The sequence below is a fragment of the Vipera berus genome (assembly GCF_964194415.1).
Source record: "Vipera berus genome assembly, chromosome: 1".
NCBI classification, from domain to species: domain Eukaryota; kingdom Metazoa; phylum Chordata; class Lepidosauria; order Squamata; family Viperidae; genus Vipera; species Vipera berus.
This window is the reverse complement of record NC_138202.1, coordinates 355,279,729-355,304,197: the sequence shown is the minus strand read 5'-3', so window position 1 is coordinate 355,304,197 and position 24,469 is coordinate 355,279,729. Positions and strand designations below refer to the sequence as shown.

Below are 24,469 nucleotides of genomic sequence, written 5' to 3'. Positions count from 1 at the left end.
ATACATCTACCTCTAGAGTAGCTTGAAGACAGAGAGAAATTCTTAACACGGGATCAGAATACTTTGGAAATAAGTACTTCGTGACAACAAACGTGCAATTTATTTTTGTTTTATTTGATCCACCAGCAAGGCATTTATTTGCATGATTATTATAAAGTTCTGCAGATCCTATACATTTTTGCTTAACCGCTGAGTAGCCCAGAAGCAGTCTTCTTCCCACGCATTCTGGCATTTAATGGGAAAGATGCACATCCACCAGCACACAAAAAGCAGTAAAACCCGAACACTCAGAGGGAGTCTTATCTCTATAAATACAGATTTAGCTACCCACAAATATCTACTTGTTTAGATTGATTTAAACGAATCGTTTTCTGAAGATTGGCAGTACTCTAAATCATCACTTTTGTGCCCTCTTAAAGTACGGTGATCTTGGTTGAGATGCGAGGCAAGGGGTGCATTGATACCGTTTGGGGGGGAAAAAAGATGGACATAGGCACCAAACAGTTAATAATAAAAATTATGATCATTTCCTCTTCATTCTTTCCCATCAGCCACAGCTTCAGGTTGGTTTGTTTTTTTTCTAAGATGGTATTGGCTTGTGCTATACTACCCTTACCCAACTTAATACCCTCCACAACCTCCATCATCCCCAGCCAGTATGGCATCTGCAGGATCATAGGCCAGGGTAGTAAAACGCTACTTTCAGCAATTAATAGGAGTCTGGAAGAATTCCAGAAGTTCCAGAGTCTATTCCTGTTAAGTATTCTGCTACTTGGCCTTTAATAGGAAATCTTTTATAGGCTACAGATACAAGTAGCTACAGCCGAGCCCGGAATTTTTTTCTTGCTAAGTGTTAATATTTGCTAGGTGTATTTTGCCTCATTTTAACGACCATTTGTGCCACAGTTATTAAGGGAATCACAAGGTTGTTAAGTGAATCAATGGCCTCCCCATTGATTTTGCTTGTAAGAAGGTCAAAACAAAAAGGGGATCACGTGATCCCGGGACACTGCAACCGTCGTAAATATGAGTCAGTTGCCAAGCAGCTGAATTTTGATCATGTGACCCTGGGGAATGCTGCAACGGTCGTTAAAAAGTATGAAAAATAAGTCATACGTCACTTTTTTCAGTGCCTTTGTAACTTCGAACAGTCACTAAACAAAGCGTTGTAAGGTCAAGGATCATCTGTAGCTTCTTCGGCCTGAGCAAATTTGTAAGGGGGACTCTCCCTGGAGGAAATATTAGGGGTCCCTCTACTCTAGCCAGCTTGCTCAGACTGAGGATGCTACTTGAGTAAGCAGTGAAATGTGAAAAACGTGTGAAAAACGGCGATCAGTTCCTTTTTTTCAACGCCGTTGTAACTTTGAACGGTCACTAAATGAACTAGAGGATATCTGTACATTTTAACAAAAATGCCAATATCCTACAGCTCAGAAATTGACAGCTCAAAGCAATCCAGGCAGAATAAACGAAGGGTGAGCAAATCTGAGAAAGGAAGATTTATATTTGGCGACTATGACCTGTACTTATGCGCCATGGATTCAACTGTTATTTCCTATTTTTACATCCTATTTTTTTTACAACTGCGTATGCACAATTCATCAAAAGACTGTTGGGTTTTGGCTGAGAGTAGGAAACCACAAAACAGCAATAGCAATTTTTTTAACACATGCAGGCAGTCCTCAAATTACAACTATTCATTTAATGACTGTCGGAAGTTACAACGGTACAAACAAAATGATTGATGACTGTTTTTTTTCACACTTACAACCATTGCAGTGTCCCCAACCCCAGGATCAAAATTCAGACACTTGGCAACTGACTCATCTTTATGACAGTTGCAGTGTCCCAGGGTCCTATGATCCCCTTTGACAACCTTCTGATGAGCAAAGTCAATGGAGAAAGCCAGATTCACTTAACAACTGTGTTACTAATTTAACAACTGCAATGATTCCCTTAACAACTATGGCAGGAAAGGTCGTAAAATGGAGCAAAACTCACTTAACCACTGCCTCTCTTAGCAATGGAAACTAGTGATTGTGATTGTAAACTGAGAACAACTGCTGTTGATAGGTGAGGTCTGCAAGCTGAAGAACCTCTATACCAGGGGTAGGCAACCTTGGCTTTTATGACTCATGGACTTCAACTCCCAGAATTCCTGAGTCAGCATAGCTGACTCAGGAATTCTGGGAGTTGAAGTCCATGAGTCATAAAAGAGCCGAGGTTGCCTACCCCTGCTCTATACGGTAGTGATCCTCAGCCTTGGCTGCTTGAAGAGGGTGGACTTCAACTCCCAAAATTCTCCCCTATGGAATTCTGGGAGTTGAACCCACACATCTTCAAGCTGTCAAGGCTGAGAAACACTGTTCTATGGAAAGGCCAGATTAAAAGTTGGGGGGGGGACTGAAATCCTTCCAGGGGTTTACCGGAGGGTAGGGCTGATTTGCATGAAAATACTTCCAGGGCAGAAAAGTTGATCTCCTTGTCAAAAATGAAACCTGGATTCTCAAGCCAAGATGGATGGAACATGAAATGCTGTGTGAATCCGTCACTTTTTTCCCCCTTTTCTACCGTTTCATCTGGAAGACTCTACCCCACCCCATTGCTCAGGAGAGCTCTTGCAAGAGGTAGAGGAAGCACCGTTGGGCATAGCTGAGGGAAGTTTGAAGAAATCTGGATTTAATTTACTGACGTGTGTCTCCCCCAGCTCTGAACAAGGGGCGTCCTTTTTTTTCTTGCTCCACCCTGTCTGAGGACAATCTTACTCCACCCGTCGTTTCAATGCAAAGCTTCTCGCCCTCTGGAAACATACCTGCCAAAAGGCCTTGAGTGACACGGCTCCCAATATGTCACAAGATGATCAACGTGAAGGGCAGCAGTGTGTCTGAGCTATCCATGGACGTCCACTTCTTAAAAATGCAAATGTCGAGGCGGCAGCCAAAGGTTGGACAAACAGGCTGGAGATGACGGATGGATGGATGGATGGATGGACACAGTCAAGATGAAAGATACCAAAATGTCAGACAGCCTACCGACTGTTGTTGCCATGACATCCAACAGTCAACATCAGTCTGATAAGCTATCCGACAGAAAGGTACACGCCAAAGAGGAGTCACAATGCTAGACAGGAAGGCAGGTAGGTGTGTGTGTGTGTGGGGGTACACACAAGTGGGAGAACATGGGGGACGTACCGCTCAGTTGACCAAACAGAGGACAATCTGCCAGAAACCTAACTGGTCTTTGGAGGCACGATGACCACGCGTAAGGCAACATATAATAGAATTGGGTGAATCCAAGCATCCGCTAAAATCAACGGACTTTTGATTAGCCAAGGGTAATAACACCCTTACGAAGAAAAAATGATTTCTACCAGGCCACTACTGTCAAGTCCAATTCTGTCCTGCCAAAGTTCTGAAAATGTTCTTCAGCAAAGCAGAACATCTTGTCAGAAAGGAGACTCTTTGTCCGTGCATCGGGAACCCAGATGCCCAAACGGGCCCAACCATCTACAAACCAAGCTAACACCTCCCACCTACGCTTTGGAAATGAGGATGATCTCCTTTTGGGAACGCAAGACGCGTCTTCCTTTGAATCTGCTTGTAGTTGGTCCTTTAAATCCCCGATATCCTCTCCATCCTTTCTGAGAGGCAAGCATGCAATGAAGCAAAGAAACTGCTTTGGAACCAACATCTACCCCCCCCCCACCACCTTTTTTAAAAAAAGAGGCACCGTGATGCTATCTTTGAATGCTGTTTATTCCAGTTACCTTTCCAGTTACCTGCATCTTACAAAACCAACTTCCTGTGCATTTCCTAAACTGCGCTGTGGAATCACTGCGAGAGTTAAAAAAATTCCAACACGAGGATACTCCAGGTGTCGGGGCTACGGGGTCAGTTAAATAAATAAAAAATAACCGAACAGTGTCAAAACCCTCCCTGTCTTATTTCTTTTATCTGAGCGAGGAGTTCTTGGGAAAAATCCAAAAACCGAGAATTCCTGACGGAGCAGAGCAAGCATTCGACCACAACCGGGGGTGGGTAGGTGTGTGTGTGGGGGGGTTGGTTGAAAGATTGTGGGAAGGAAACTAAAAATTTAAAAAAAAAATTGGGAGGGGGAGGATTTACCGGAACATACACAAAAAGGGGAAGAACGGAGGACAGTTTTAAAAGACCCAGAGAGGGAAGTCTGGAATGATCTGAGACGGTGTTGATTTTTAATGCATTTCTAAATAGGCCCAAGGAAAAGAAAAAAAAAATTAAGAGCCCCCCCCCAACTCTTCCCGTGAACATGAAATGGGGAATTTCCAGATGTTCATCAAAGGGCCACGCCTGCTGCTAGTAAATCTAAGATTAGTCAGGTTAAGACGAGGGATGGTTTCGCACCCATCAGGGAGAGGCTGGTCCATCTTGAACTTTAAACATCATGGCCAGTAGCCTAAAAGTTCTGGAAGGCAAGGAGCTTTTTGTAAAAAATGAGAAAAGGCAAGGAGTGGGGGTGGGGATGGGTGGGTGGGAAATACCCCAACGCTAACTTAGCCCTGTAGTGAATTTGGAAGTGAGCATGTATGTTAAGACAAGAAATTAATTTACATTGAAATGATGGTACACGTGTTACCTACAAACGTGTAGAGGGTGATCCGTGACTAATGGCAGAGTTACTTGAACCAGAGTCCACCCCTACCCACCCTCCCGTACCCCTGTCCCTCTTTTGCAAATTATTATTATTATTATTAAACGCCAGGCTGGTTATTCCAGTGGAAGTTGGGGTTTATCCCTCTCTTTCCTGCTTATTTGGCTTTCCTCTCGGAGTTCCTCCGCTGTTGGATACGCTTGTCGTAACTTTGGGCCATGGAGTTAATAATGGATAAGACAAAATAGCACACCATAATTATAACCAATTTCTCAAACGTCCAGGAGATCCAGTTTTCGCCCTGCAGAAAGGAGGACAAGAGGAAGGAAGAAAAAAAGAAGGAAAAAAAAAGAATATTAGGGTCACGCGTGCTTCAAAACCCAGGTTGTCTTCAACTTAGGGCCCCCAAATTTCTGTTGCTATACGTGGGGCGTTTGTTAAAGTGAATTTCGCCCCATTTTATACCAACTTTCTTGCCCCGGTTGTTAAGCGAATCCCTGCGGTCGTTAAGATGAGTGACACGGTTGTTAAGTGAATCAGGCTTCCCCCGCTGAGTTTGCTTGTTGGAAGGTCACAACAGGGGATCACGTGGTCCCGGGACACCGCAATCGTCATAAATATGAGGCAGTTGGCGAGCAGCTGAATTTTGATCATGTGACCACGGGGATTCCACAAACGGTGACGAGTGTGAAAATGGTCATAGGTCACTTTTTTTTCAGTTGTAACTTTGGTTGCTAAAAGAGCCGTCGCCAAGTCAAGGACTTCCTGTATGGTACATGGAGGGGAGGTAGCCAGCTTCTACCACTTTCTAACCTAGGTTTGTTGGGCAGCAAAGCAAGCTTGCTAGGCGCTTCGGTGGGGGGGGTGGGGGGGTTGAGTCCATGTTTCCTCCCCGACCCAGGCAGATGGGAATCCTGGGTTCAATGGAATCCCCCATTAACAGGCTTGGTTGGTCGGTAGAACATTTAGCAATAACGGGCAATGAGGGAGGCAGGTGGCCAGTGACCAATTCTATTACTGGAAAGAATTAAGTGGCCTTTCGTGGGAAGATGAGTAATAACTGGATCAGCATCCTTCCAGGAAGGAAGTTGATCTGACCTACTCGGTGTCTCAAGAATAACGTGGGAGTATCAGAAAGCGTCTCACCCAAGGCTGAATGATTTGTCCCGACAGTTTAGGCTGGCAGTGGTGCTCCCAGCTAACCTCAGATGCTTTTAAGTGGAGCGCCCTATGGAAAGTGAGTCTGTAAAACTGCTTCTTTAATTAACCAATGAGTAAACCTGCGTAAGAAGGACGAGGGCAGGGGTTGGCAAGCTTGGCTCTTTTATGACTCGTGGACTTCAACTCCCAGAATTCCTGAGCCGGCGTGGCTCAGCATGGAAACCTCTCCCTTTCTCCTCAGCGTGGCTGGCTCAGGAATTCTGGGAGTTGAAGCCCACGAGTCGTAAAAGAGCCAAGGTTGCCTACCCTTGGACTAGGGGCAGTGGTGGGATTCAGCCGGTTTGCACCACTTCGGCAGAACCGGTAGTTAATTTTTTTCTTGCCCAGGCCCAGAATGGACTTCCGGAAGTGGCATCCACACAGAGAACCGGTTGTTCACATATTTGAATCCCACCACTGAGTAGGGGTGACGTGATAGCAGAATTCCAGTATCCGAGGGGCTGTCACAAAGAAGAGGTGGTGGTGGGGGGGCGTGGGGGTTTTCAACCTCTTCTCCAAAGCACCAGAAGGCAGGACAAGAAGCAAGAAACTCATCCAGGAGAGAAGCAACCTGGAATTAAGGAGGAACTTCCTGACAGAGAGAACAATTAACCAGTGGAACATCCTGTCTCCAGAAGTTGTGGGCGCTCCAACACGGGAGGTTTTTAAGAAGAGACTGGGCAGCCACTTGTCAGGAATTGTTTTTTATTTTATTTTTTATTTTAATCCCATTTATATCCCGCCCTCCTCCGAAGACTCAGGGCGGCTTACAATTTAAGCACAAACCAATGTGCTTAGCAATAGCCTTCATTCTATGTATATGCCTTGCTTATTAGGAATGGCATAAGGTCTCCTGCCTGAGCAGGGGGTTGGACTAGAAGACCTCCAAGGTCCCTTCCAACTCTTGTTACTCTATTCACAGATGACAGGAGTTGCTTAAAAACAAAAAAACTGGCCTGGTTCTTATTCCCTCTCGGGTGAATGTCCCAGTTTGAGGAACACCCCTGCCCACCGCTGGAGCTGAGAGCTCGGGCATGGATTTATTTATTTATTTATTTTTATTTTATTTTAATTCCATTTATATCCCGCCCTTCTCCGAAGACTCAGGGCGGCTTACAAGCTTAGCAGTAGCCTTCATTCTATGTATATGCCTGCTTATTAGGGCTTTCACACACACCCCAAGCGGCATTATTACAAAGTCAGCTTAATTGCCCCCAACAATCTGGGTCTTAAACAATCTTAAACAATTGGACGTAGAAAGTTAGCATTGGGGGGGGGGGGAATGATAACGTTGACAGGCCTCAGAGGAAGTCTTATTGACTCCCAAGTTTTTCGCTTGAGACACGGGAGGGCAGGGGTGAACAGGGAAGTAGAAAGTCAGAATAAAAACCACACTTTTCTATAGTTCCCTAAGAGCGGTTGGCTTTTCCTCTCAAAGGCCCGCTTTTTGGAGATGAATTAAGGTGGGACAGGCAAGGAAGGAAGAAATGCAGAAGCACTCTTCAACCGAACTGCAGCAGGGCTAAAGAATCTTCCCAGGATTGGATTACGGATATTTTATCCAGAAAGCTTCCTTAATTTTTTTTTTATTCACAATATTCTCAATGCAGTCAATCTCTTAACCTGCTTTAACCAGCTGTTTCCTATTCAGAGAGTCTTGCTATTTTCCTTAATGCCAGCAAAAAAAGCGGGGAGGGGGAGAAAAAAACGAGACCCAAAGACATTTGGGAAAGGAAAGAAGGCGAGATTTCTTACCTGGGGGGTTTTGGTGGCTTTGCTGTGCAGCTTGATCCGCTGGGCTTCCAAGTACTCTTGCAAAGGTTTCTGCAGTGAGGCACCAATGCCGGGCACGGAGCTATGGGTGAATCGGTGGGGGGAGTCGCGAGGGGGGGGCAGGCGTTTGGGGAAGGGGGGGCGAGGAAGAGAAAGGGGGAGGGAAAAGAGAGAGAGCACAAGAAACATGATTGGAGGGGGGAACTTACCCAATGAAAGCTAAAGAGGGAGAAGAAGAAAAAAAAAACCAGCCCCCACGGAGGGGAAGGGGGTGGCTCGGAAGACAGAAAAGTACACGGGCTGTCCTCCAGCTGGTGTAAAAAAATAAAATTAAAGGGAAGAAGAAGAAGAAGAAGAAGAAGAAGAAGAAGAAGAAGAAGAAGAAGAAGAAGAAGAAGAAGAAGAAGAAGAAGAAGAAGGAAATCAGCCAAGAAAAGAAAAGATGGGAGAAAAAAAATTGCTTTGGCAAAGTTGGCAAGATCAGCTAAAAACTCCGGCTGGGCGCAGAGAAGGAAAGTCTGAAGCTGGGACTGGCACTTCCTGAAGTGGGGCTGCCCTGTGGGTCAGGCCGGGTTGGCGTCCCCACCATTTGTCACCCAGGGGTTCCTGTAAGAACTGGCTTGAACCGATTAGCGAGGAAATGACTTGGCTGGTGTCAGTCCCCCGTTTAAAAAAGAAACTGCCCGCCTCCCGCTGCTGACTTGCCCCCCTCCTCCCCAAAAGAGGCGGGCCTGGCCCAAACCAAGTCCTTATTAGGACAACTCCTGCGTCATTCCTCCCCCCCTCCCCACACCCCCAGGGCCTTATCCCGAAAAGAATGCATTCCCCAGCTGCAGAAAGGTACCTCCCATCAAAAGTCAGGCAATGAAAGGGGGGGGGGAAATAGAAGAAAGAAAGAGAGAGAGAGAGAGAGAGAGAGAGAGAGAGAGAGAGAGAGAGAGAGAGAGAGAGAGAGAGAGAGAGAAAGAGAAAGAAGAGAAAGGGAAGACAGGAAAGGAATAATAGAAAGAATAAAACAGAGAGAGAGAAAGAGAGTAAGGAAGGTAGGAAAGAAGGAAGGAGAAAGGAAAAGGAGAAAGGAAAGAGAAAAAGGAAGGAAGGAAGGAAGGAAAGGAATAAGAGAAAGAATAAAAGAAAGAGAAAGAGGAAGAGGAAGAGGAAGGAAGGAAGGAAGGAAAGACAAAAGAGAGAGAAAGAAAGGAAAAGAAAGGGAATAAGAATAAAAGAAAGAGAAAGAGTAAGGAAGGTAGGAAAGAAGGAAGGAAGGAAAGACAAAAGAGAAAGAGAAAGAAAGGAAAAGAAAGAAAGGAAATAAGAGAAAGAATATAAGAAAGAAAGAAAAAGAAAGCGTAAGGAAGGTAGGAAAGAAGGAAGGAGAAAAAGAGAAACAAAAGATAAAGGAAAAGAAAGAAAGGAAAAGAAAGAAAGAAAGAAAGAAAGAAAGAAAGAAAGAAAGAAAGAAAGAAAGAAAGAAAGAAAGAAAGAAAGAAAAAGAAATTGATTAACAAAGAATCTTGGCTTCTGAATCATGCCGCAGTGTTTCCTGGCTGGCTAAGGCTGCAGAGGAACTGTGCTGATTACCACTTTTCCTTAAGATAGAAAGAAATGCTGGCTTGGCACAAATGAGAGGGGTGGGCTTGGGGGAAATCAGGCTGAGAGCTGCCTTTTTTCTGGAGCTAAGAGAAAGCTTGAATCCACAATGGAAGCCCCCCCCACCCCCCAAAAAAGTGATCCATGACATCCTTTGGAAGCATTATGAATGGGGTGGAGGAGTTTTTCTCTCTACTAGCATATTCAGCCCCCACCACGCCCAAAACAGGATCAGGCCAAAGCAGGTATCATTCTGTGTCTGTGCCCCCCCTCGTGTAAAGAAAGCGGGGGGGGGGGGTTCTCCAGCAGCATGGACAAGGTGCCCTTTAAGATGCTGGAGAAAAATGGGGAAGGAGGGTCACAAATGGACAGTGAGAACAATTAAGCAGTGGAACGACCTGCCTCCAGAAGTTGTGGGTGCTCCCACACTGGAAGTTTTTAAGAAGAGACTGGACAGCCATTGGTCTGAAATGGTAGGGTTTTCTGCCTGAGCAGGGGGTTGGACTAGAAGACCCCCAAGGTCCCTTTCAACTCTGTTATTCTATTATTCTAGTGGAAGCCACCAATGACGGTATTTTCTCTACTGGCTGGCTGGGGATGAAGAAAGGGGGGGGGAAGAGAGAAAGAGAAAGAAAGAGAAAGAAAGAAAGAAAGAAAGAAAGAAAGAAAGAAAGAAAGAAAGAAAGAAAGAAAAGAGACAGGGAAAGAAAGAGAAGGAAGGAAGAAAGAAAGAAAGAAAGAAAGAAAGAAAGAAAGAAAGAAAGAAAGAAAGAAAGAAAGAAAGAAAGAAAGAAAGAAAGAAAGAAAGAGAAAGGAAGGAAGGAAGGAAAGAGAAAGAAAGGAAAGAGAAAGAGAGAGAAAGAAAAAGAAAATAAAGAAAGAATAAGAAGGTGATTGATTAACAAAGAATCTTGGCTTTTGAACACATTTGGAAGAGTCAGTAACGCCAGTGAAAACCAAAAATTGGGACCTCGGAAATCTGGGAGACCTGGCTGACTTCAACGCCATCTCCGGAATCTCATGGGGTCCCCATTGGATCCCCCTGCTCCAAATGTTGCCCTTTTGGGCTTTCTTCTTTGGGGGGATTGCTGGAAGCCAAAAGGGGGGATTTGTGGGTCAAAAAAAAAAATTCTCAACCACTCGTCTTCTCACAAGTGGACAAAGTATTAAAAAAAATCTTCTCAATTAAATTAGATTATGGCTTCCTTTGTTATTTGCTTTGGACTGTAAGAACAGCAGCATATCAATTTAATCAATAAATAAATTCACAACGTTCTTTTGTCAAATGTACATCAAGGTCTGAACAGCGCACATGCACACAAAATAAACAACAACAACAACAAAAAAAACAAAGAATGGACAAGCCCAGACAATATCGCAGATATTTCTTATACAAGCAGTCCTCAACTTAGAACAGTTTGCTCAATGACCGTCCAAAGTTACAAGGGCTTTGGAAAAAGTGACTTATGTCCCTTGCAGCATCCCTATGGTCACGTGATCAAAACTCAGACACTTGGCAACCCGTTCATTCATAAATATATATATAAGGTAAAGGTAAAGGTTCCCCCGCACATGCGTGCTAGTCGTTTCCGACTCTAGGGGCCGGTGCTCATCTCCGTTTCAAAGCCGAAGAGCCAGCGCTTGTCCAAGGACGTCTCCGTGGTCATGTGGCCGGCATGACTAGACGCCAAAGGCGCACGGAACGCTGTTACCTTCCCACCGTAGCGGTCCCTATTTTTCTACTTGCATTTTTACGTGCTTTCGAACTGCTAGGTGGGCAGAAGCTGGGACGAGTAACAGGCGCTCACTCTGTTACGCGGCACTCGGGATTCGACCCGCCAAACTGCCGACCTTCTGATCGACATATATATATATATGTCGACATAAATATATATATATATATATTTAAATAACCAAGGTCAGCCTTTGGAGATCTAGATTTTTGGGCAGAGAAGAAATTGCTTTTGTTCTTTTCAATATGTGTGACACCCTCCCTGTTTTAACAAGAGACACAGGTTAAAAAGCACCTCTGCCTTTCAGTAAATCCAGTACCTTTATTTGACTGGGAAGTTTTAAGGCCACAAGCATGTCCTAACACGGACTCAACTGGTATGTACTGAAACCAAAAATAATAATAATAAAAAATTAAAACAAATCCATCCCGCAACCTGGCCTCCAATTTTATACCGGGAACAATTCCTCAATCCTTGAAAAAATAAAATGTAGCATATGGTCTCTTTTTTTTTTTTTTTAAAAAAAAGGGAGTAAGTGACCCTCACTGAAAAAAATTAGAGACCCATCCCCAAACATTTTACAGCGCGCTGTTGTAAAAAAGAAAGAAAAAAAAAAAGAAGGGCGATATCGTATTAAGAAAAACTCTCACCTTAGAGACACCTTTCCCGCCTTAAAAATTAAGACTCATCATGGTTCTGGTATGAGTCTCCCCCAATGCCTTTTGCCTGGCAAAGCGAGTCATCTTTTACAGACCAATTCTGCATTTCAGTAAAGATGACACAGACCCCAGATCAGAGAAATCTGTTCGAACTTACAAAGAGAGTCAGCAGATCTTAGATAAGAAAAGCCCAGACAATGAGTATTAAATGAGTGGCTGAATACTACTCATCTCGTAAGGGCTTAAACCCACTTGCTATTGAAATTTAACTGCAGAATAAAGTCCAACCAATATTGAAGATTGGGGTAAGGCTTGATTCTTCTGCATCAACAATTTACTTTTTTTGGACTTTGATTATTTGATTACTCTATTTAAGAATTAAGAATTAGCTAAAATTTAAAACAGAATCTGGTTGTGTATAAATAGTTGTAGATTGATAAACATAGGCTTGTGGTCATGTCAGTAACGTGTGATGTATTAGGATGTGAAACAGACAGTGTTTATTAGGTAGAACATAGCTACTCAGCCACTGTGTACATGTTAGATGCTATAGTTTTTGCTGCAATGAAATAAGGGAAATTTGGGTTGTGAATATTATTTGGGATGTTAAAGGATAAATTTGAATAATATAATTAAAATTAAAATTAGGTAAACTTTAATAACAGGACATAGATATATTTCAATGAAATTGAATTGACAAATTTTTCAACTGACCATGTTATTTCTAGAAATTTATTAGTTTAAACTGGTTGTATGAAATGTTAAGGGAAATTGAGAAGGATGTTTTGATAATGTAACCTGAATTATGTACTGAAAACTCTGTTACTGAATCTCTGATTACCCAGTCATCATGTTGCTTTCTAAATATGTAGATTTTAACTGAAAAACCAATAAAATTTGTTTTAAAAAAACAACAATTCACTTTTTTTTAATTTTCTCTTTTATAACTCTCTTTCCGGTAATCGAACGTGCCATAAACTAATCATCTTTTAAATCAGCTGCACAGTACAGGTTTAATAGGTTTTGCCGTGGAGCTTGGAGGATGCTTATGTATTGAGACAACTACAGTTAACTAGTGAAACTTTGTTATTTTCAAAAGCCAGAAGGTGAAATACAAGCAGCTTTAAATAAAGTTAAAGTGTTGTAGTTTCTCTTCTCTCAACTGGCTGTTTTTAATCTGCGGCCTCTGGTGCTAATTGTGGATTATTAGTTAAGGAGGCAAAAATTAAGATACCTGTTTTTTCATGTACATAATGACGTTTCAGTACATGCAAACAGGTAAGAGAGAGAAATTTGTTTCTCTTATCCAATGAAAAGGAAAATTAAAAAAACCACCACATTTCTGATCTTGAAAAAAAAAAGTTTTACGAAAGCAGAAAATGAAATCTCTTAATGCTGGGTTCCTTTGAAAGGTTGGGAGGAAAAAAATATTTCAAAAGGGCTGTGTGTTAATTTAATTTGTATAATGCTATAGCTGGGCAAAACCCTTTTTTTTTGGGTAGATTACAGGAGTTGTCTAAAAATAGCAGTCCTTCGGGTACGATTCTCCATTAATTAACCACTTAATTAACCATCTTTACTTAAATGGTGAATTAATTTTAATTTAAGCATTGTTAATTAACCATTAAGAATTGAACACGAACATGTGCTGCTGTGCTTTCATTTAAAAACAAGTTCCAGTTATCTAGTGGCTTTTCAAAATTAGATAAATAAAAATAAGAGGGGAGGGGGGGAAAGCAATTTTTGGAATGAACTTTTGCCGAACGGCTGTATGGTTTTTGACTTCACTTCTGAGGCGATCAGCCACCCACCCAGGGCAAATAATTCTCAACTTCTGCTAATTTTCCAGCTTAAGAAGACAAGTTGCTTTTATTATTATTTTATTATTATTTTCTCGAAATGAGGCTTCAGGGGGGGTGCAAATTACAAATCCTTTATCTGGTTTAGAGATACACAGTCTAAAAAAGCTTCAACCCTTGAAAATTTTTCTGCACCTTATTGAAATTATTCATTTTTACAATCTATATCTTGGCTTTTGGTCCTTGAAGCATTTCTGTGAAACACCCTGAGAAGTGCCAGCAAGTTCCCGTTTTTTTCTGAACTTATACACTTCCTTTCATTATGCAGAGCCCAGTTAAAAAAAAAATTAAATGCATATCTATCAGTTAGACATAGGTGAAGAGGAAAAAATTATGTGGTCGCTTAACGGGGTCTTCCAATTTTTTTTTCCAAATTTCAAAAGAAGACGATTAAGACGTATGAAATATAAATAAGAGAGGAAATTGGCATAGAATCAGCTGCATTGGTGGCATATATTCTCACAGATATTTTTAATTAAAATATCTGTGCATAGAAAATAAAGTTCAGGTATTAAAAATCATTTTGGTGTTGAATGAAACGGGTGTATAATACCTACACTCAAATGAAAAAAAAGTTTTATTTAACTGAAGGACTTATTCTTAGATAAGCAGACAAAGCAAAGGTACATAAAACTTGAGTCCTGAAATCTACTGTTGTAAGGAAAAGCACAACTAATTCAACAGTTTATTTTTTATTTTTTTTATTTTAATTCCATTTATATCCCGCCCTTCTCCGAAGACTCAGGGCGGCTTACAAGCTTAGCAGTAGGGGAAAACTCTTCCATTTCAGCTCTCTATAATATTTTTAATAACAAGAAATGGGTGTTTAATTTTATAGAATGGAGGTATAATTGTACCAAATCACAATCCTTAACATTTGTATTGCAGATATAAGGCTGGCTTTTATTTTCTTGAAGTATAATTTAGGTGCTATAAATGCAATCCCAGGTTTCAGATACGTAAGTCACTAAAATCAACACCGTCTACTTAAATCATTTGGATTGTAATTTGTTGAAAAATGTAACCATTTTAAAACATTCCTTGAACAAGACTCTAATTGTGTGAAAATGAACGGACATATAAATAAAGGTGAGTTGGCACTTTTTTGTACTTCTTAAATATTTCTGCTTTAAGGACTATAAAATTCTAGTTTAAAAATGAGTACAAGGCAAAGGAAGACACTTTTAAAATTGTATTTTTGAACTCTAGGGTGTTGTGGTTAAATCTGTGCTCCGATTAAAAACGGGTTTTCAAAAACACAATAAATCATTATAAAAATGACTTCAGCCCTCTCCTAAATCCTTTGTTTTCCATCACAAAGCTTTGTCCCTGGGGTGAATGCAGGGTGCCACGTATTTTTCATTCCCTCCTTTGGCATCCGTTTCTACCTTTGCACACCGAGAGCTGGAGAATCTACATTTAAAAAAATGATAGGGACACTTTCCAACCTCTGAAAAGAACTGCCTGTTTCACTTTCACCAGTGACACAGCCCTTTTTGAAAGAAAAACAGTTTCCAAGTCCCAGTCAACCTGTTCTCTACGACGGTTAAGAGGTCCACGTTTCAATTTCTCTCCCGGAAAGCGGGAGGAATTGAACCTTCTCTGCTCCTGAAAGCAATATGCCATAAATTATTGTCGTGTCAGTTATCTTGCTGCTACTCATTCAAGCTCAAGGCTCTGTCGATGCCTCGCCAACGTTTTTTCTTAAAATATAAATGTATATCCTGCCTTTATTATTTTTTATAAATAACTCAAGGCAGAAAACCCACTCCTTTCTCTTCCCATTTTCCTCACAACAGCAAACCAGCGAAGTAGCCAATGGAGAAAAAACAGTTGCCCAGTGTGCTCCCAATTCGAATTGGTATTCATCTCCCCAAACAGGAATACAAGCTTCCTTTTTACTCCACACTCCACAAAAAAGCCATTTTCTTCCGTGTATTCTCTGCTCCGATTGTTAGTGAAGAGGTTAAACACTGGGACGCAAAGCCAAGGTAAATGACGTTTGCACCACGTCCACTGCCCTTCGGTGATCCGAGCGCCAGCCGCCTCAGGAACCTTCAAATTTTTAAGTCCCCCCCAAAGCCCAGGGAAGAACACCCCCCAGAACTCAAATAATACTAATAATAAAAAATTGTAATGCCGTGTGAATGGCAAGGTTTGACCTAATAGGTGAGTGGCAAGGTTTGTGCTAACGTGTGATTTGTGCGAACACTCGCAATCCTGAGTGCTTCTCTCTGAAGCCTCTGGAATGATTGTTAGGATATAACACCACAGGGTTAAAAATTTCCCGATCTTAGTCAGAGACTAACTCCAGGTTGTTCGACAACAGGGCCTTAAATCCCAAGAACAGTTAAGCCGATCTACGAGCCAGCGGCTCTGGGAACGCACCCTGATCGGCTGATGATGAATTCTCTTCTTTTTTCCCCGTTTCCCTGGTGGGGCACGTTACGGCTGGAGTATGGATGGTGGGGCACAGTCACGGAGTCCAACTTGATCTACAATTCTAAGGGGGCAAATTTAAAAGAGGGCTCTACTAGTCCTCATGCGGACGCCAAATATAAGGACAGGGTGGGGATGTCCTGTCCAAGTATTTCTTCTCTCAGGCCACATCACGTCTCCTACCTGTTTTAGCTCCTCTTTTCATTTATATCTTATCTATCTACCTATCTTTCTATGTGTCCATCTGTCTATCCTATCTATCTATCTATCTATCTATCTATCTATCTATCTATCTATCTATCTATCTATCTATCTATCTATCTATCTATCTATCTATCTATCTATCTATCTATCTATCTATCTGTCTAGTTAACTAGCTCTCCATCCATCCATCCATCCATCCATCCATCCATCCATCCATCCATCTATCTATCCATCTATCATCTATCTATCTATCTATCTATCTATCTATCTATCTATCTATCTATCTATCTATCTATCTATCTATCTATCTATCTACCCACCCACCCACCCACCCACCCACCCACCCAATCTATCTCCCATCTTTATGCTTTCTCTTTTTCTTTCGCTCTGGCTAACATTTCCTTTTAAACCTCCTCTTTTCCTCTCCTATACTCCATCTCTCCCCTTTAAGTCCCCTTTAACTCGGGAGCCCCCATTGCCTATAAATATGGAAGCATTAAAAAAAAAAGCAATGAAGGAATGCATTATCGCCCTTTCCGTATTCTGTGCAGAGGAAATGGAGGCACAGGCAGTCCTCGATTTACAGCAACGATTAAGCCCACCGTTTTTGTCCTAAGTAGTGACTGCTGCAAAGCAGGTCATCACATGCCTGCACCTGATTTTACAAACCGTTTTTGCAGTGCTCGTTAAGTGAATGCTGCAGTTTGTTAAGTGAATCCATTGTTTGCTATGGGGCATTCCCTCCACCCCCCAGGAACCAGAAGAGAGACTGAACGCATTTATTAGCTCTCTTTCAAAAGAGCTTTAAACCCGGGTCTGTAAGGATCCCTGACAAGTGCTGAACAGTAAATCGGTCAAAAAGGCTGAGGCTGGGATTCAGCACGACTGATTTTAAACAGCCCCTGTCTTATTCCAATGCTGTATGTGTTTGTGTGTGTGTGTGTGTGTGTGTGTGTGTGTCTGTCTGTCTGTCTGTCTGTCTGTCTGTCTCCCACCTACAGGAAGTTTTTTCTGCTAGGCAAAAAGAAACACAGCATAGCAGTTTAATGTCTGTTACAATGATACAGCAAGTAGGCCAAGGTGATCACGAAGAAAATTCTCCTCAGGGTGATTAATTGGTGTAGTGGTTAAGGTGCTGGCCTAGGACACAGGCCTGCAACCCGCGACTCCAGAGCCACATGCGGCTCTTTCAGCCATCTCCTGCGGCTCCCAGTCTTCTGCCATGTGCAGTCCCCCCCAAAAAAAAGTGGGAGTAAAAAAGTTCAACCAATCAATTCAAATATGCAGGGTAGGTGCATATCTCGCCTTGGCTCCACTCTTCAGTCAAACCCTGTTCTGCGCATGCGCGCATGTACGTGCATGTGCACACATTTTTTGCGGCTCCCAGTTTTTCCTTTTGTGAGGGAACCGGTTCCGAGTGGCTCTTTCACTGTTTCAGGTTGCTGACCTCTGGCCTAGGAGATGGGGAGTTTTAGTCCTGTCAGAGACATGAAAGCCGACTGGGTAACGTTGGGCCATTCACCAGGAGACTGTGAGTTCTAGTCCTGCCTTTGGCAGGAAAGCTGGCTGGGTGTCTTTGAACTGTCACTCTCTCTTAGCCCAACCCACCTTACAGGGTTGTTATGTGGAAAATAGGAGGAGGTGAGTTTCTTGCCTTGTGTTACTTCTAAAGACGGGATAAAACTTAACCCAAGTATGTAAGAGAGTGAGGGAGTGAGGGAGAGGGAAAAGAGAAGAAAGGAAACGGAAGGGAAGGGTGGAAGGAAGGAAGGAAGGAAGGAAGGAAGGAAGGAAGGAAGGGGTATAATTGGGGGTTTTTTTCAAAAAAGCACTCCAAAAATGCACAAACACTGATTTTGTGGCTACTCTCAAAGCAAAGGGCGATCATATCTTGCATTGAGCATCTTGGAAGCAGACCAATAATTGCTGTAAGGAACAAAAGGCTGGTTTGGTCGGAAGTTCCATCTGACTCAACTTTGCTTTCCAACTCTGCCTTTCCGCCCGTCACTTTTTTCGCCAGCAGTTTTCAACTTGACTCTGCAAGCCATTTAGCCGGTTGTACGTTGCCCACCCTGGGGCCTAGTGGTTTTTCTGGGGGTTTTGTTTGTGTGTGTGTGTGTGTGTGTGTGTGTGTGTGTGTGTGTGTGTGGTGGGGGGCACATGAGAGCTGAGGAATTTGACTTCACCACCCTGAAGCTGTGTTCTTTGATAACTACATGAGTCAGGTCCCCACAGTCATCCACGTACCCGAAGACTCAGACAAGCAGATCATTGAAACAGGTTTGCCTTGAAGGGAGAAACGATGGAGGGAAGAATGGCAGCTGAGCTCTTCGGCACAGAGGATGTTATGCAAACTATACAATCGGGCTTTCCAAAAAAACATGTATTTATGGGTGATTTCAGACTGAGTCACAGGCACGGTTTTCGCCCTCTCTCAAGGCACCCTTTCAACCCTAGAGCCTTGGCATCGAGGTGCAGCCAGGAAGAAAAGGCGAAGAAGAGTAGAATAGGCAACGATCTCCCCGGTTGCCATCTGGTTATCCTGTGGAGCTTTGCAGCTCAGGTATGAGGGAGCCCTATTTTAGAAGAAGGTGGTGCTGGGAATGGCAGACAGCCCGTTCCTGCAGTAGCCCTTGGACTTCCTAACATCTTGATGGTTGACAAATCAATAAATCCTTCCATCAAAATAGACTGTTACAAGGAATCTATCTATCTATCTATCTATCTATCTATCTATCTATCTATCTATCTATCTATCTATAATCTACCTACCTATTTATTATCTATCTATCTATCTATCTATCTATCTATCTATCTATCTATCTATCTATCTATCTATCTATCTACCCACCTACCTATCATCTATCTACCTACCTATCATCTACCGATCTATCATCTATCATCTACCTACCTATTTATTATCTATCTATCTATCTATCTATCTATCTATCTATCTATCTATCTATCTATCATCTACTTACCTACATATTATCTGTCTGTCTGTCTGTCTGTCTGTCTGTCTGTCTGTCTGTCTGTCTGTCTATCTATCTATCTATCTATCTATCTATCTATCTATCTATCTATCATCTATCTATCATCTACCTACCTACCTACCTACCTACCTACTTGCCTATCATCTATCTGTCTGCCTGTGTCTGCCTGCCTATCTGTCTATCCATCTAATCCAGGAGTATCAAAGTGCCGGCCCACCCCATTGTGGGCAATGGCAAAACAGTCATGTGACATTGCGAGTTTGACATGTCTGATCTAATCTATTCACACACACCCCTCTCTCTCATCTACTTTTCTCTCTCCAATAAACCAATAAACCTCCCTGGTGGCAACAACCAGACCAACCACTTACTGGGCTCCATATCACCCCGAGGCGCCCCCAGGCCCGTTAGCAGAACCACATCTTTGGGCATTGTCAAAGAGTGTCAAAATGGGGATCAATCTTATCTCTGCAGGGATGATGTTCCACAGGGAGGGAGCCACTACGAAGAAGACCTTTCTTCTTGGTCCCAGTAAATGGACCCCCCCCCCTTAGGAGAGGCGACCCCATAATATTCCCTGCCGTTGCACTCTGGTGGGTTGGATGACTGGAAAAAGTTGGTCCTTCACGTAACCTAGTTCCAAGCCACGTGATGGATGGAATAGAGGCGTGCAAGAACAACAATGGACATGTGTGGGTTCTAAGACAACCTCAGTTTAAGCAACACAACTAGAAGACAAGGTCTGACGGATACCAAGTTGAATAGATGTTCCTCAAAGAGTTTGTCCAAGAAAAAGACTTCTCAAGGAAGTAGGTTAACTCAGCTAACTCACTGCTGGCTGGAGAATTCTGGGAGTTGAGGTCCACCCATCTTAAAGTCCCCAAGGTTGAGTAACACTGAATTAAAGCATCACTGTTCTTCCTCTAACATCCCCCTCTCACTTTCTCCTTATCACCCACATATCCGGGGACACACCTTCCACCTGGCTCAGCCCAACCTTGAAACTGTTCTTTCCCCCACCCCCTGTTTTTACACACCTCCAGGCTGTCATGCGAGTAGCAATAACGGCCAGAGTGTTTCTTGGAATGAGCTGTCACTTCCTGTAGTGATTTAAAAAAAAAATTATCTCAGCATTGAAGAAAAATCACCCTTTCTCAACGTGCCATATATTACAGGTCAGAGAACAACAACCACTAAAAAATAATAAGAATAATCTACAGGGTGATTCAGAACAAATCCAGAATCATCTGGAATCGATTTTGGTGGGACCCAAATTTTAAATGCAGGGGGGGGGGGGAAAGCAAGAAGAACTACCGGGACAAAATTTGAGAGCCCGATTTTCTGAATCAAAGGGAAAAAAACCCCACTTTCCATTCTTGCTTTTCAAAACAGAAGGAATTAAATTTTGAGGCGCTTCCTGTATTTGTCCATCTCAGCCCTGGCCAAGCATGGTCCTTGACGTGACAGCAGTGTTTCAATATCTCAGGGGCTGCCCCAAAGAAGAGGGAGTCAAGCTATTCTCCAAAGCGCCTGAAGGCAGGACAAGAAGCAACGGATGGAAACTAGTCAAGGAGAGAAGCAACCTAGAACTGAGGAGAAACTTCCTGACAGTTAGAACAATTAACCAGTGGAACCACCTGCCTCCAGAAGCGGTCAATGCTCCAACACTGGAAGTTTTAAAGAAGAGACTGGACAGCCATTTGTCTGAAATGGTATAGGGTTTCCTGCCTGAGCAGGGGGTTGGACTAGATGACCTCCAAGGTCCCTTCCAATCCTGTTATTCTGTTACTTCTCACTTGAGATAAACCGTTCAAACAACACAAAGGTGTTTGTCACAAAAATGAAAATAATTTATTAAAAAATTAATACATTTGCTTGCCTGCACGGATGAGGTTATCTAGTTTAGTAATGAAACGTCTAAAGAAAACCACCAAGCTTGCAGATCACCAAGGACTGCACAATTGATTAAAAAATAATAATAATAATAAAAAAATTGCTGGTTTCTTTAACTTAGTCATACAGCAGGTTTTTGATTTCCTGCTTCCCAGTTCACATGACCAGTGTTTTGTAGTTGGCCGTTCAAGTTGGGTTAAATCCTTGTGAGTGAAATTTCCCTCTTTGACCTCATCCTCTGAAGCCCTTCATTATTATGCCATTGTGGTTTATTTTAAAAAAAGAGTTCGTTTAGAGCTTCTTTTGCATCTATGTTTCTTCTCTCTCTCTCTCTCTCTCTCTCTCTCTCTCTCTCTCTCTCTCTTTCTTTTTTTTTAAAAAAATTAAACTTTCTCTTTCCACTTGCTGTTAAATTACCTTTCCGGGCAGAAGACTCAAAACATATAATTCTGCTGGATTTCTGATTTATACTCTGTGGGAAGAGATAGTTGGCTGCACTACGAAAGGAAAAGGCTTGGGAACCATTTTCACCGACAAATATTTTAAAAGCCTCTTGTTTGTCACGCAGACCGAGTGTTAAGACCAATCCAGTTAACACTCTCCTTGTTTAAACTTTCCGATCGGGAGGAATGCGACAGCATCTTTTTTAACTAACCAATTTTATAAAAAGACATAAGCTGCCGTGAGCTCAAAGTTACAAGGACACCGGAAAAAGTGACTTAGGACCGTTTTTCACACTTATGACCGCTGCAGCATCCCCGTGGACACATGATCAAAATTTGGATGCTTGGCAACTGGCGTGTATCTATGACAGTTGCGGTGTCCGGGGGGGGTCATGTGATCATCTTTTGAGATCTTTTTATCAAGCAAAGTCAATGGGGAAGCCAGATTCACTTAACAACCGTGTGACTAACTTAACAACTGCAGTGATTTCCTTAACAACTGTGGCAAGAAAGGTCATAAAATGGGGAAAAACTTACTTAACAAATATCTCACTTAGCAACAGAATGGTAGATAGAGCAAGGGGTTGGACTAGATGACCTCCAAGGTCCCTTTCCAACTTTATATTATTATTATTATTATTATTTACAACCATGTTACAAACTTAACAACCGTGGGTGATTCTCTTAAATACTAGGGCAAAGAGGGTCGTAACATGGGGCAAAACACACTCAACCGTCTTGCTTAGTAGCGGAAATTTAGGCTCAATTGTGGCTGTAAGTCAAGGACTATCTGTGCTTTAAATCTGATGCCCACATGAGCCCAACTACACAATCTATTTTCAAACTTTCTTTTAAACTCAGTTCGGTGTGAATCTTCTCTCTCAGATATTGCTCATCTCCCTAATATCACATTGCACTTTGTCCAAGTAGGATTTTCTAAGTAGAAATTTCCAGAAGTTGTAGAGGGAATATTTTACTTTTAAATAACTTAAGTATTGGAAGCACACTAATTACAGGGTAGCAGAGAGAAAAAGTACCAGAATGGAGAGAAGAAGATTCAATTGATAGGATATAACATGGCCAATTTTTCAGCATTCATCCTATGACGAAAAAACAGGGCACTTAAGTCTAATACAATCATTTTCAAAACCAGAAATCTTTGCAAGTTTATGCAGAATCAGGCAGCCGACAAGGAAATAAATAACAAATGGATGAAATAAAAGGATAACAAATGGTTAATTTCTTAAAATTGTCCCGAATGGTGTATTTTTTTTTCCCTTCACTTTTTTTTAAAGCCAAAATAATACAATTAAGAAGTAAACTTTCTAGGAGTGGATGACAATAACAGTTTGTTAACAGAGAGTTTTGAAACATTTTTTTTGTTTTACTATTATTGTTCTTCCTCTTAACTACTTTATCACTAATATAACATATAGAAGACAAATCAACAATTTGCAAATACCGTAGATTGAATAGTTTAAATTTTTTTGGGAGGGCCTGTTTCACAAGGGGCAGGAACTAATGTGGCAGTAAAATATTAATCAATATTCAACTAGAGGGGATCATAGGTGTATAATGTGTTATTTTTGATGCACCTTTTTAATGCATTGATTGTTTTGCGTTTTTTGTCTTTTGAGGGGGAATTTTGCATTTTGTATTTTAATCTTGTCTTGAACAAAATTATTCTATTCTATTCTATTCCTAATTCTTATTCTTATTCTATTCTATTCTATTCTATTCTATTCTATTCTATTCTATTCCATTCCATTCCATTCTATTGTATTCTATTCCATATTCTATTCTATTCTATTCTATTCTATTCTATTCTATTCTATTCTATTCTATTCTATTCTATTCTATTCTATTCCATTCTATTCCATTCTATTCCATTCTATTGTATTCTATTCCATATTCTATTCTATTCTATTCTATTCTATTCTATTCTATTCTATTCTATTCTATTCTATTCTATTCTATTCTATTCTATTCTATTCTATTCTATTCTATTCTATTCTATTCCATTCCATTCTATTCCATTCTATTCTATTGTATTCTATTCCATATTCTATTCTATTCTATTCTATTCTATTCTATTCTATTCTATTCTATTCTATTCTATTCTATTCTATTCTATTCTATTCTATTCTAATCAGCTTAGCTTTAAAAAAACATTTGAACAAAAATCATGCCATTCAGTAAAATTTTGTGATAGAATTCCCTATGCTTGAGTTGGGGGGGGGCAGCTAAAGTGTAACCACGTCTGCAACAGTGTGATCTTTAAATTTTGAATGGCTGGTAGTGAGAACACTCAAATCTGTATTTCAAATGGAAATAACGGCACGGGAGTGCTGCAAAGTACATTTTTATGTCTGGCCAAGGAAATGAAATACATGGGGGATTTGTAAGTTTGCTTTTGCAAGTCCATCTTGCCTAATCCTAACATCTGGAAAGACAATGAAGCGCAAATCCCAAATCTGGAAAACCATTTTCCCGAAAGTCTGCAGGGTGAGTTAGGATCTCTTCCTTGCGGTCTGGGAACCCTAAATCAATTCTAAACATAGACAAAAGAATTTTCTCTAATCTCAGCTTCCTCTCCAGATTTCAGGCAGACTTCTGGAGAAAGCGAGAGATGTCAGAAGCATCCACCGAAAAAAAGTTGGGATTCTCTTTTCATTACGGAAGAAGCTCTCAAGGTCCAGGCGGCAGCATTTCTAGGTAAGGAAATGGTGGATGGGCCCTATATATATATGCAGGATCATGAGGACCAGAATATTAATCCTTTTTTTGGAGATAAAGCATAACTTCACCTGTAGTTCATATCTCAGCTTCTCCAGGTAAGGCTGGAGAAGTCTACTCGCTAAAACCAAACAAAGGTCTACTCTGGCATAATTCAACTTTGAAGTGATCTCTTTTTCCTTTAGTTGGATTTACCCTCAGCTGTTTTCTAAGACAATGGACCTCGCCTATCATCTTAACAAAAAGATTGACAAAGGAGCAAGATCTTGCTTTTTGTATGAAAATCAGTAACACCTAGACATGTTTTTGGATCTTCCA

At 41.6% G+C, this 24,469-nt stretch overlaps 1 protein-coding gene across 2 annotated transcripts in view; it reads right to left on the bottom strand.

Annotated features, from left to right (window-relative positions):
• Positions 1–3,737: 3,737 nt before the first annotated feature.
• Positions 3,738–24,469, bottom strand: part of VMP1 (vacuole membrane protein 1) — a 150,556-nt gene continuing 129,824 nt past the window's right edge. For both annotated transcript variants that reach the window (XM_081346612.1, XM_081346613.1), the window contains 2 exons: positions 7,585–7,684; positions 3,738–4,930 (listed from right to left, as the gene is read on the bottom strand). In XM_081346612.1, the coding sequence (XP_081202738.1) occupies positions 4,787–4,930; positions 7,585–7,684 (244 nt within the window). In that variant the 3' untranslated portion in view covers positions 3,738–4,786. The remainder of the gene's footprint in view (positions 4,931–7,584; positions 7,685–24,469) is intronic.